We start from the raw sequence: 10,024 nt of genomic DNA on the forward strand, positions 1-10,024 counted from the left end.
TTTTTTTTTTTTTTTTTTTTTACTTTTCTAATTTGCCAATCTTTTCTATTGTTCCAATTTTAGTATATGTGCTGCCGAAGAGAGCACAGGATTGGTATATTTTATATTTTATTTTTTGAGATAGTCTCTCTCTGTTGCCCAGGCTGGAGTGCAATGGTGCAGTCTCAGCTCACTGCAACCTCTGCCTCCTGGGTTCAAGCGATTCTCCTGCCTCAGCCTCCCAAGTAGCTGCCATTATAGGCGAGTGGCACCATGCCTGGCTAATTTTTGTATTTTTAGTAGAGGCGGGTTTTTGCTGTGTTGGCCAGGCTGGTCTTTAACTCTTGACCTCAGGTGATGCACCCGCCTCGGCCTCCCAAAGTGCTGGGATTACAGGCATGAGCTACCACGCCCAGCCTGGTGTATTTTAATTCTCTCTAAATTTTCAGCCCCATAAGACATTACTGTATCCAGCCAATCAATATTCTTTACTCACATGTTTATAATTTAGTCATCGTTCCTTTCTGCATCTCTGAGTTTCTATCTGGGATCATTTCCTTGTGCCTAAAGAATGCTATAGTATTTCCTTTAATGTGGGTCTGTTGGTGATGCATTTCCTTGGTTTTTGTGTGTGTGGAAATGTCTGTTTCACCTTCGTTCTAGAATTCTAGATTGGTGGTTATTTTCCTTTCCACGCGTTGATATGATTTTGTTGTGTTCTGACTTCATTGTTTTTGTTGGCAGTTTCATTCTTATTCCTTTGAAGGCAGTCTGTCTTTGTTTTCCTCTGGCTGCTTTTAGGAATTTCTCTTTGTTTTTGGCTTTCTACGGGTTCATTTAGATGTGTCTCAGTGTGAAGTTTTTACATACTCTGCTGGGGATCACAGGTCTTGAGCGTGTGGCTTGCTTGATGCCTTTCAGTAGTTTCTCTTCTCCTGCGAATCCTCCCCTAGACCATGTGCGGCCTCCACCAGACCATCAGTCTCAAGGGATTAGGGTAGGGATGTCTGTTTTGACTTCTGCTTTATGTCCCCAGTACCCAGGATAATGCCTGGTTATTACCAATGCAGACTCTTGGTAAATAATGTGGCTACATTTTACTTGAATTATATCAATTCTAAATGATGTAGTATAAATTGCATTAATAACTCACTTTTTAAGTAGTGTAGTTTAAGGTGAACAATGTGACAAAATGTGAAATGTTGCACATTTTAAGAAAATACAATGCCAAAAGCTCATCTCATAGTTGTAGAGTATATTCGTGTTACTGCCACGTGGTGGCGCCCTTGCACTGCTCCACAGACGCCCAGCGCAGTTTGTCAGCACCTTGCAGCTGTCGTCCTTTGTTACACGTTTTCATCATGCAAGGCCTTTGCGATGGTGCATTGCGTGTTACATGGGACCACCTGTGTATATTTACACCACGAATGAATGAAAGTCAAGAGGGGTCCTCCCGTCACACACCTGAGGAGACTGGCCCAGAGAGGCATGGGACTTGCCAAAAGTCTTGCAGAGCCCGGTTAGAACCCAAGCCTCATGGCTCAGCCCTGGGCTCTGCACCTAGCACTGCACGTGTCCCCTTGAGGTGCTGCCCCTTTTAGTTTCGCCCTGTCCTGGGGACTGGAAGGTAGGGACTTGGAGACTGTGGGCATTCCACCTGCCTGGGCACCTCTGCTGTAAGCCCTACTCTGCTGCTGCCCATGCTGCCACGTCAGGGTACCCTGGGTGAGGGTCCTGTGTGTCCCTGTGAGGAGACAATGCAAAATCCATGCCTTCATTCAGTCACTATGACCAGACTGCTCGTCCTGTGCCGTGGACCGGGCTCTCATTCAGACACTGCCCCCGGGAATGGGGGCTGTTACAGTTGCGCTCCCTGAATGCAGAGATCACAGCACAGACCAGGCTTGTTCGGTCAGCACACACTTAGTAGGTACCTTCGCTGTGGTGGCAGTGATGAGCCACATCGGCAGTGTCTGTGTCCCCAGAGTGTGGCCTTGCAGGATGAGTGACAGTTGGTTTGCCACGTGGACCTGAGGCAGGGGGAAAAGGAGGGCCTGGCAGCGAGGGAGCGGCAATCAGAGCACAGGTGCCATGGCGGGGGTCGAGCCGGGTTGCAGGGCCTGCGGCTGGAGCTGGGTCAGGGCTATGCTCTGGAGGTTCTCGTGTCCTGCTGTCCAAGGCCCTGGCCTTTCCCCTGAAGTTCCCTGAGCCTTGAGTGCTGGGCCTGTTCTCTCCAAGGGCTAACACGCCTCCCCTGCCTCTGCCCTTGGTTCATGCCCACCTGCCCCTTTCAGCAGGTGGCCAGGGGCTTGCGGATGGCTTCATCCCTGGTTCTTTTGGTGTCGCGTGCAGGGACCAGTTGTCTTCCAGAGTCCTGGGCTCCTTGAGGTCCCGGCTGTTCCTCACCTTGTCTGTCTCTGAGCCCGTGACCTCTCCCTGAACGTGCAGGGGGCTCAGGATGAGGCTGGTGTGCGTGCTGGGTTGAGGGGTAATAAGAGGAAGAACTCTTGGGGGTGTGTGTGGGGTATGGGGGTGCTTCTTTCCCATGTCTGTGTTCACAGATGTGGCTCTTGAGGGGAGCTCTCGGGGCTCAGGCCTGTACCCAGCCCACGTTGGAAAGAGGCGTGGGCTGGGACTCGGCCGGGAGGGGCAGCAGTAGAGGGGACTCAGGACAGGGACTGACCTGCCACCCTCACCTGCATTGGCAGTGACATCCTATACCCCAAGGACTCGTCCAGCCCTCACAGCGGCGTGCCTGCCGACGTGCTCTGCAGGGGCCGGGACTTCGTTGTAAGTACCTTGGGTTCTCTGGACCCACGGTGGGCGCGTGGGAAGAGGGGGCCAGCGGTGCAGAACTTCTGAAGACCTGGGCCTGGCAGAGGCTCCAGTTGGAGGCGGGTGTGTGAGGAGGCCCTGGCCTCTGCCTTTCTCCTCCTTCCTCTCAGAAGCCTGGAGTCTCGGGCTCGAAAGAACCTTCCAGTTTCTCTAGCACAGTCGGGCAGGGTCAAGAAGCACGTTTCATTCGGCCTGAGTGGTGGTTTAGAAATATTGCCTTGGTTGTCAGATTTTATAAATTGAAACTTTGATGCAAACCAGATGTCTAGCTGTCAAGGGTAATCGGACTGCCCGACACCCCTGGGGCCACTTCCCCACAAGGCGCTAGTGGTCCCCAGTTCACCACAGTCCCAGGGTGCCTTTGCCTCCCTTGTGCCTGTCCCTGGAGTTTGGGACTCCTGAGCTGGTGTCTCCCTTCTTCCCATCACCCCACCCATGGCCTCCCTCTCAAGGCCTGGAACTCCATGCAGCTGGGAGCCACAGTCTTCCTAGGCTTGGTGCTGGCTGAAACATGTCCTCCAGGAGCTGTCCCGTACCCCTTGGCGTGCTGGTATGCCATCCCAGTCACAAGGCAGCCCTTAAGCTGAAGGAAGCATCTGCCTCTTCTCTTCCCGAAGGAGCCTCCCCAACTCCTCTGGGCAGTCGGTGTCCTGGTGCCTGAGCAGCGTCTTTGCTCCTAGGGGTCAGCATGCACGATCACCACTCCCAGGCTTGCCTTCCCAGATAAAGTGCCGTTTGCCCCCAGCTGCCCCTGCCCACCCCACTCCAGTGTGTAGACACTCAGAACTGGGGGCTTGGGAGGGGGTGTGGTCCAGTCCACGTTAGCGTAGGTGATAGTCACCCATTCCCTGTGTCTCTCAGCCAGCCACCCTTCTCTCTCCCAGTCACCCCACAAATTTAATCAGAGTGCAGGAGACCTGTTGAGGCAGAGTGGAGGCTGCAGGGGGCCGAGAGCTTCTGGAAGGATGGGTGGCCTCCCACCAGCCATTAGCAGCCACCACTGTGAAGTGCCGCCTATGCAGAGAGCGAGTGTCTGTGGCAGCCCCTCCCAGCCCGAGTCCTCAACGTATCCTCGGAGCCGGGCAGGGCATCTCCCGCCCCAGGGAGCGCTGTGGTCTAGGTGGGGTGGGTGGTCTCATGGTCCCCCTGGAAGAGATGGGCCTGGAGCTCCTTTATGGAGGAGAAAAGGAGGGAGGTGCAGAGCTGAAGGGACTGCCTGAGGCCACACTGCTGCGAAGAGTCAAGGCCAGGAGCCCAGGTCTGTCCCAAGCTCTGGCTCCCAGGCCTGCCAGGTGAGTTCCCGGGAGCAGTCTGTGGCTGCCCCCGGAACGTGCTGCTTCTTCTTCCTCAGATGTGGAAGTTCACGCAGAGCCGCTGGGTGGTTAGGAAAGAGGTGGCAACGGTGACCAAAGTAAGTGGTGTTTTTGTGGTCTGAGGCCCAGGCTGCTGCTGGAGGGGAGGGGGCTGGCTGTGCCTCTCACCCTGGGCCCCCTTCCCTCCAGCTCTGCGCTGAGGACGTGAAGGACTTCCTGGAGCACATGGCTGTGGTGAGGATCAACAAAGGCTGGGAGTTCATTCTGCCTTACGACGGGGAGTTCATCAAGAAGCACCCAGATGTGGTCCAGCGGCAGCACATGCTGTGGACGGGTATCCAGGCCAAGTAAGCACCTGGGACTGGGGAGGGGCAGCTGGGTGATCCCAGCAACTCCGCATCCCCAGAGAGCACTGTCAGCGCGGATCCAAGCAGCCTCTTGAAACCCCACATCTGGGGAGAGCACAGTTGGGCTGGATCTGTGTGTGAAGGGCAGGTGGGGGTCCGCGGGCACCACACTCCTCCCCCACGCTCCTGCCCCACGCTGATAGGCATTGCTGGCTGATTCCGCCGTCCTTTCAGCACAGGACACACAGTACCTGCTTATCAGGGCGGTTGTGCTCTGAGGGCTCAGGGAAGAGGGATGTGATGGAGAGAGGGAGCAGTCAGGAGCAAGAGCCCGGGCCTGGGGGCCAGAGGGGTGTTGGCAGGAGACTGATGGGGTCGGGGTCGTCATGGGGCCGTGCACTGCCCGAAGAGGGACCCAGTAGGGCTGACGGAGCTCCAAGCCCGCGCTGTCCTCAGTAACCAGCACGTCCTGGGGCCTAAGGGGTGGTTGTTTCTCTTTTGAAGCAGATGGTAGAGGACGTGGTTTAAAGTTAATGGGGTTACTCTTCTTTTCAGACTGGAAAAAGTCTATAATCTTGTAAAGGAAACCATGCCAAAGAAGCCGGATGCACAGTCAGGTGTGTGAAGGGCTTTGGGCTGGGCGGCCCCGGCTCCTCACTGCGGCTCCGGAAGGGCTGCTGTGCTAGAGCTTGTGAGGCCCAGGCCTGGAGAGGGCGGAGGGCTCTCACCGTCCACCCTCCACCCTCCTTCTTTTCCTGCCACCCACAGACCGCAGCTGGTCACTTGCCCAGCAGCAAGCCTCAGGGATGGAGGCTTGCGGATTCCAGGGCTGGGTCTGGGTTCCAGGCCTCTGAGGCCCACTCTCACCCCCTTGGGTCAACAAGCGGGCCAGGAAGAGATGCTCGGGGGAGGAACGCATTAGCAGCACGCATTCCCGCATGACTCTCGGCTCATTTGGACAGTTTTCACTCTTCACTGATGGGGCGGCTGATTGCCGAGAAAGGTTGGGGATGAGACCAGGACGGGCCACTTGCTTCGGCCCTGCGGTCCCCTGCTGGGCCTTTGGCTTCAGATCCCTGTGCCCTCCTGAGCAGTGCTGTCTCCCTTCCCACAGGGCCTGCTGGGCTGGTCTCTGGGGACCAGCGGATCCAAGTAGCCAAAACCAAGGCCCAGCAGAACCACGCGTTGCTGGAGCGGGAGCTGCAGCGGCGGAAGGAGCAGTTGCGGGCGCCTGCAGTCCCGCCCGGTGTGCGGATCAAGGAAGAGCCGGTGAGTGAGGAGGGCGAGGAGGACGACGAGCAGGAGGCGGAGGAGGAGGAGCCCATGGACACTTCCCCCAGCGGCCTCCACAGCAAGCTGGCCAACGGGCTGCCTCCCGGGCGGGCTGCAGGCACGGACAGCTTCAATGGGCACCCGCCCCCGGGCTGCGCCAGCACCCCTGTGGCTCGGGAACTGAGGGCCTTCGTGGAGGCCACCTTTCAGAGACAGTTTGTGCTCACGCTGAGCGAACTCAAGCGCCTCTTCAACCTGCACTTGGCCAGCCTGCCCCCCGGCCACACACTCTTCAGCGGCATCTCGGACCGCATGCTGCAGGACACGGTGCTGGCCGCTGGTTGCAAGCAGATACTGGTGCCTGTAAGTAGAGCCCACGCTGCTGGGATGGGCGGATAAAGGGGCTGCCCTCGGCCTCTCCGGAGGGCACCTGCGCAGAAAGGAGCTGTGGGGAGAAGTCGGCTCACCTGGTGAAGGGCCTGAGCCCTGCCTGCCAGGGGGATGGGGGTGGGGAGAACCAGCTGTTGGGAGGCCACGTGGGGACACGGGAGGCCATGCTTGGTGAGCATTTGCTCTCATGTGGGCCTAGGTGTGACATGGGCAAGTCAGCTTCTCCGAAGCTCTGTCCTCATGAGGTGGGATCATGTTGGGTTTTATGTCACAGGATTGTGGTAGGGACTAAATACGGTGTCTGAAGGCCCGGCCTATTGTCTAGCCTGCCGCAGGGCCTAGTGAAACAGGGCCTCTGCCTGGTTTCTCACCCTGTCCTCCACCAAGAACACCTGACGGTTTCCTACTAGCTTTGCCATTGTTTGGAATGATTTAACTTCTAAGATCGTTTGGTCTTCTTTGCAATCTGCAGATGAAGAAACTGAGGCTCCAAGGAATGAAATGTACATTTAAAGGTCGCTACCTAGGAGGTAGTAGAGCTGGAATTTGGACTTCAGTGTAGTGGCCTGGAGTTTTGAATCCTTTCTGCTCAGCTAAGATGAGCTGCTTCCCCACAGCTGTACCAGCGCCCCAGCTTGGAGCTTGGGCTGGGTCCTGGCGGCCTCCCTGTGCATCAGAAGCAAGCTGACCAGCTCAGCGCTGTGCTCTCAGCACTTGCAGTGCCAGGCCTTGAGTGTGGTATTGCAAGCCTCCTGCCCCCTTCCCCATGGGCTGCTTTTCCATAACTGGGAGGGGCCCTGACAGGGAGGAGTGTGTGCTGGGGACTGTTTCCCTGCGCTGAGGATGGAGAGTGCCAGGTGCTGCCTGAGGCATACCTTTCCCATCCTCCTTTTCCACAAGGCTCTGCCCAGACCTGGCAGCAAAATGGAGTGAGGTGGGGCTGTGGTGGTCTCTAAGAGAGCACTGATGTTTTTCATTGCCAAGGTCAGGAGCCCCTGCAGCCTTGGGTGATGATCTGAGGAAAGCCCATCCCTGTATATGAGGAATAGAAACTAGGACAGGAGGCCCTGTGGCACCTAGGCTGTCTCAGGGCATTGGCCCTGCTGGCAGGCAGCCCCCTGTGGGAGGTATTGGCAGGGTTTGGGCTCCTACCCACCCAGCACATGGGTCTGGATTTCCACAAGCTCACCTTTCTTTAGGAGCTGGGCCAGGCCAGGGAGGACACCTGCCTGACATTAGTGAGGTGTTTTGGGCCGCTGGAGTGGACAGAGGTGAGGGGTGGGACATGGCCACCCTCAGACACCCCCACCCCTCCTTCCGGACCCCCTCTGTCCATGTTGCTTTGGGGTGGGGCCAGCATCTCCAGGAGGCACCATGGCCCTAGCTGTAACGCTCTCCTTGCCATCCTGACAAGGAGACTGTATCGTAATCACATCCAAGATGTAAGAGACCTCAGATCCCAGCCACCTCAGTGTTCTATGTGAGGGAGCTGAGGTCCACGGCAAGTGAACAGATCGAGGACTTGAACTCCTGGTTCTGCTGCTTACTAGCTGTGTGACCATGGACAGTGAGCTAAATCTCTCTGAGCTTACTTTTCGCCACGTACTACCTCCCGTTTCTAATGCTTAAATGCGAGTGTGTACTGGAGGCCTCACAGGGCTTTTACTGGTGGTAACCATTATTGCTACTTGTGTGATGGAACCAGGACTGGAAACTACCATCCCAGACGCCCCCTCCCTGTCCCCTTCTCTCCAGGAGCCAGGCCTGTGTCACACTTGTCCTGGTCCATCTTTGGACCAAGTGGCCTGGATTGCTTGGGAGTCAGGCAGTGCCTGTAACCCACACTGACACGGTGCATGTGGGAAGCAGTTGAATCCCCAGGGTACCCCAAAGGAGTTATGGGGAAGGGGGTGCCCCTCCATCAGGGTTGGCATCTTCAGGAGGGAGGACTCTGGGTGTTAAAGCAGAGTTGAGTTGGTGCCAGGTTGATGGGGAAACAAACGCAGCTTCCCCACTCTATGGAGGATATCTGCAGACTCGAAGCTGGGCATTTCACTGGGCCTAGCACACTCCCCCTTCCTCTTGCTGGAGCCCTGTCAGGCCCTGGGGGGTGTGCCGGCCTCCTCCCCATGGTGAGGTGACAGGCACAGGTTTGTGGCTGCCCAAGGCTCTCACAGCTGGTGAGTGGCAGAAGCTGGGATTGGAACCCACGTTCCTGCATCTGGGCTGGGGCACACAGGGAGTGGTGAGGCAAGCAAGTGCATCCATGGGGTAGAGATGGACAAGCAACTCACATCTGGGCCTTGGTCAGTTTCCCCCACAGACTGCTGCTTCCCCGGATGAGCAGAAGGTGTTTGCCCTCTGGGAGTCTGGAGACATGAGTGATCAGGTGAGGTGAACTTTGCTGCCATCTTCCCCAAGAGTAGGGGGGTTTCCTGCAGGGTTGGAGGCCTTACGGGACATGTGCACCCGAGGTGCAGCCACACAATGCAGATTTTCTGGCACACTCGGTTTTAAATATTCTGCTGCAAGTCTGTACGCTGACAAAATAAGCTGTATGTGCTAATAGTTTGAACCTAAACCAGTGGTTCCCAGATGCCAGTCTGTGAGCCAGCTCCATCAGAATCTTTTAAAAAATACAGGCTGGGCATGGTGGCTCAGGCCTATAATCCCAGCATTTTGGGAGGTCAAGGTGGGTGGATTACCTGAGGTCAGGAGTTCGACACCCGCCTAACCAATATGGTGAAACCCCATCTCTACTAAAAATACCTGTGGTGGCAGGAGGCTGATATAGGAGAATTGCTTGAACCTGGGAGGTGGAGGTTGCAGTGAGAACCGAGATCACACCACTGCACTCTAGACTGGGCGACAGAGCAAGACTGTCTCAGAAAAAAAAAATACATACATTCAGTTCCGTTCAGTAGGTGTGGGGTGCTGTCCTGGGTATCTGAATTTCTGTAAAGCTTCCTGAGCAACTCTGATGCCAGCCAGGCTTACAGAACACTGGTGAAGCCCATTTCTCAGGTGGCTTCTGGCAGCAGGAATCAAAAGGATTCCTTGTCAGGTCTCAGGTTCTGGACTTTTAGGTTAAAGAAATTGGTCATTTTGCCTGTAGTCACACTGTGGCAGGGAGGGTCACAGGTGTCCAGTGCCCAGAAATGTGAGTGGAGGCAGCAGCCCCTTGTGCATGTGTGGTACAGTCACGGACCCTGCATCCCAGAAGCTTTTGTTAGGCCGTGAACATACCTAACTTAATTTGATGGTCAAAATGCCAGTCAGTCTGACTGTGTCTAGGTCCTGCTCCTAAGGTGTGGGGAGAAGGGAGTCGGCAGAAGTCCCACTGAGCTCTCTGTCCCCAGCTGCTTCTTAGGGAAGCCAACTGGCAGACTGAGGATCTAAGGGGCTGGGGCCTTTTCCTGACCTCGCTTGAGTGCTTTTGGCCAGAATAGAGGGTATCTGAAATACTTTGATAAGAAAAAGGAAAAAAAAGTCATAAATGCAGATTTTTAAACATCAAATCAGACTATAAGTTGTAATAGGAAAGCTCTTGCACTGCCTGACCTGACTGCCACCCCTCAGAGGTGACCACTTTTATTACTACTTTTTTTTTTTAAAATAGAAACAGGGTCTATGTTGGCCAGGCTAGTCTTGAACTCCTGGCCTCAAGCAGTTCTCCTGCTTCAGCTTCCCAAAGTGCTAGGATCATAGGCATTTAAATCACCAAAAGATACCACTAAAACAGCTGCCCCCATTTAAAAAAAAAAAAAACAGCTTGTCATTAGCAATGGGCTTCCCATTGTGGTGGATGAGATTTAGCTCTCAACCATTTTAGGAGACTGTAGAGATAGACAGGTTATGCCAATTTTTTTTTTTTTTTTTTTTTTTTTT

The 10,024-nt window shown here is 55.2% G+C and overlaps 1 protein-coding gene across 9 annotated transcripts in view; it reads left to right on the forward strand.

Moving 5' to 3' along the window:
- Window positions 1-10,024, forward strand: part of POLR3E (RNA polymerase III subunit E) — a 38,376-nt gene that overhangs the window by 23,935 nt on the left and 4,417 nt on the right. For all 9 annotated transcript variants that reach the window (XM_017850358.1, XM_017850409.1, XM_017850401.1 and 6 more), the window contains 6 exons: window positions 2,688-2,769; window positions 4,166-4,225; window positions 4,317-4,474; window positions 5,030-5,091; window positions 5,589-6,109; window positions 8,448-8,525. In XM_017850358.1, coding sequence (XP_017705847.1) covers window positions 2,688-2,769; window positions 4,166-4,225; window positions 4,317-4,474; window positions 5,030-5,091; window positions 5,589-6,109; window positions 8,448-8,525 — 961 coding nt within the window. The remainder of the gene's footprint in view (window positions 1-2,687; window positions 2,770-4,165; window positions 4,226-4,316; window positions 4,475-5,029; window positions 5,092-5,588; window positions 6,110-8,447; window positions 8,526-10,024) is intronic.

The sequence above is a fragment of the Rhinopithecus bieti genome, unplaced genomic scaffold (assembly GCF_001698545.2).
Source record: "Rhinopithecus bieti isolate Rb0 unplaced genomic scaffold, ASM169854v2 scaffold_1918, whole genome shotgun sequence".
NCBI lineage: Eukaryota > Metazoa > Chordata > Mammalia > Primates > Cercopithecidae > Rhinopithecus > Rhinopithecus bieti.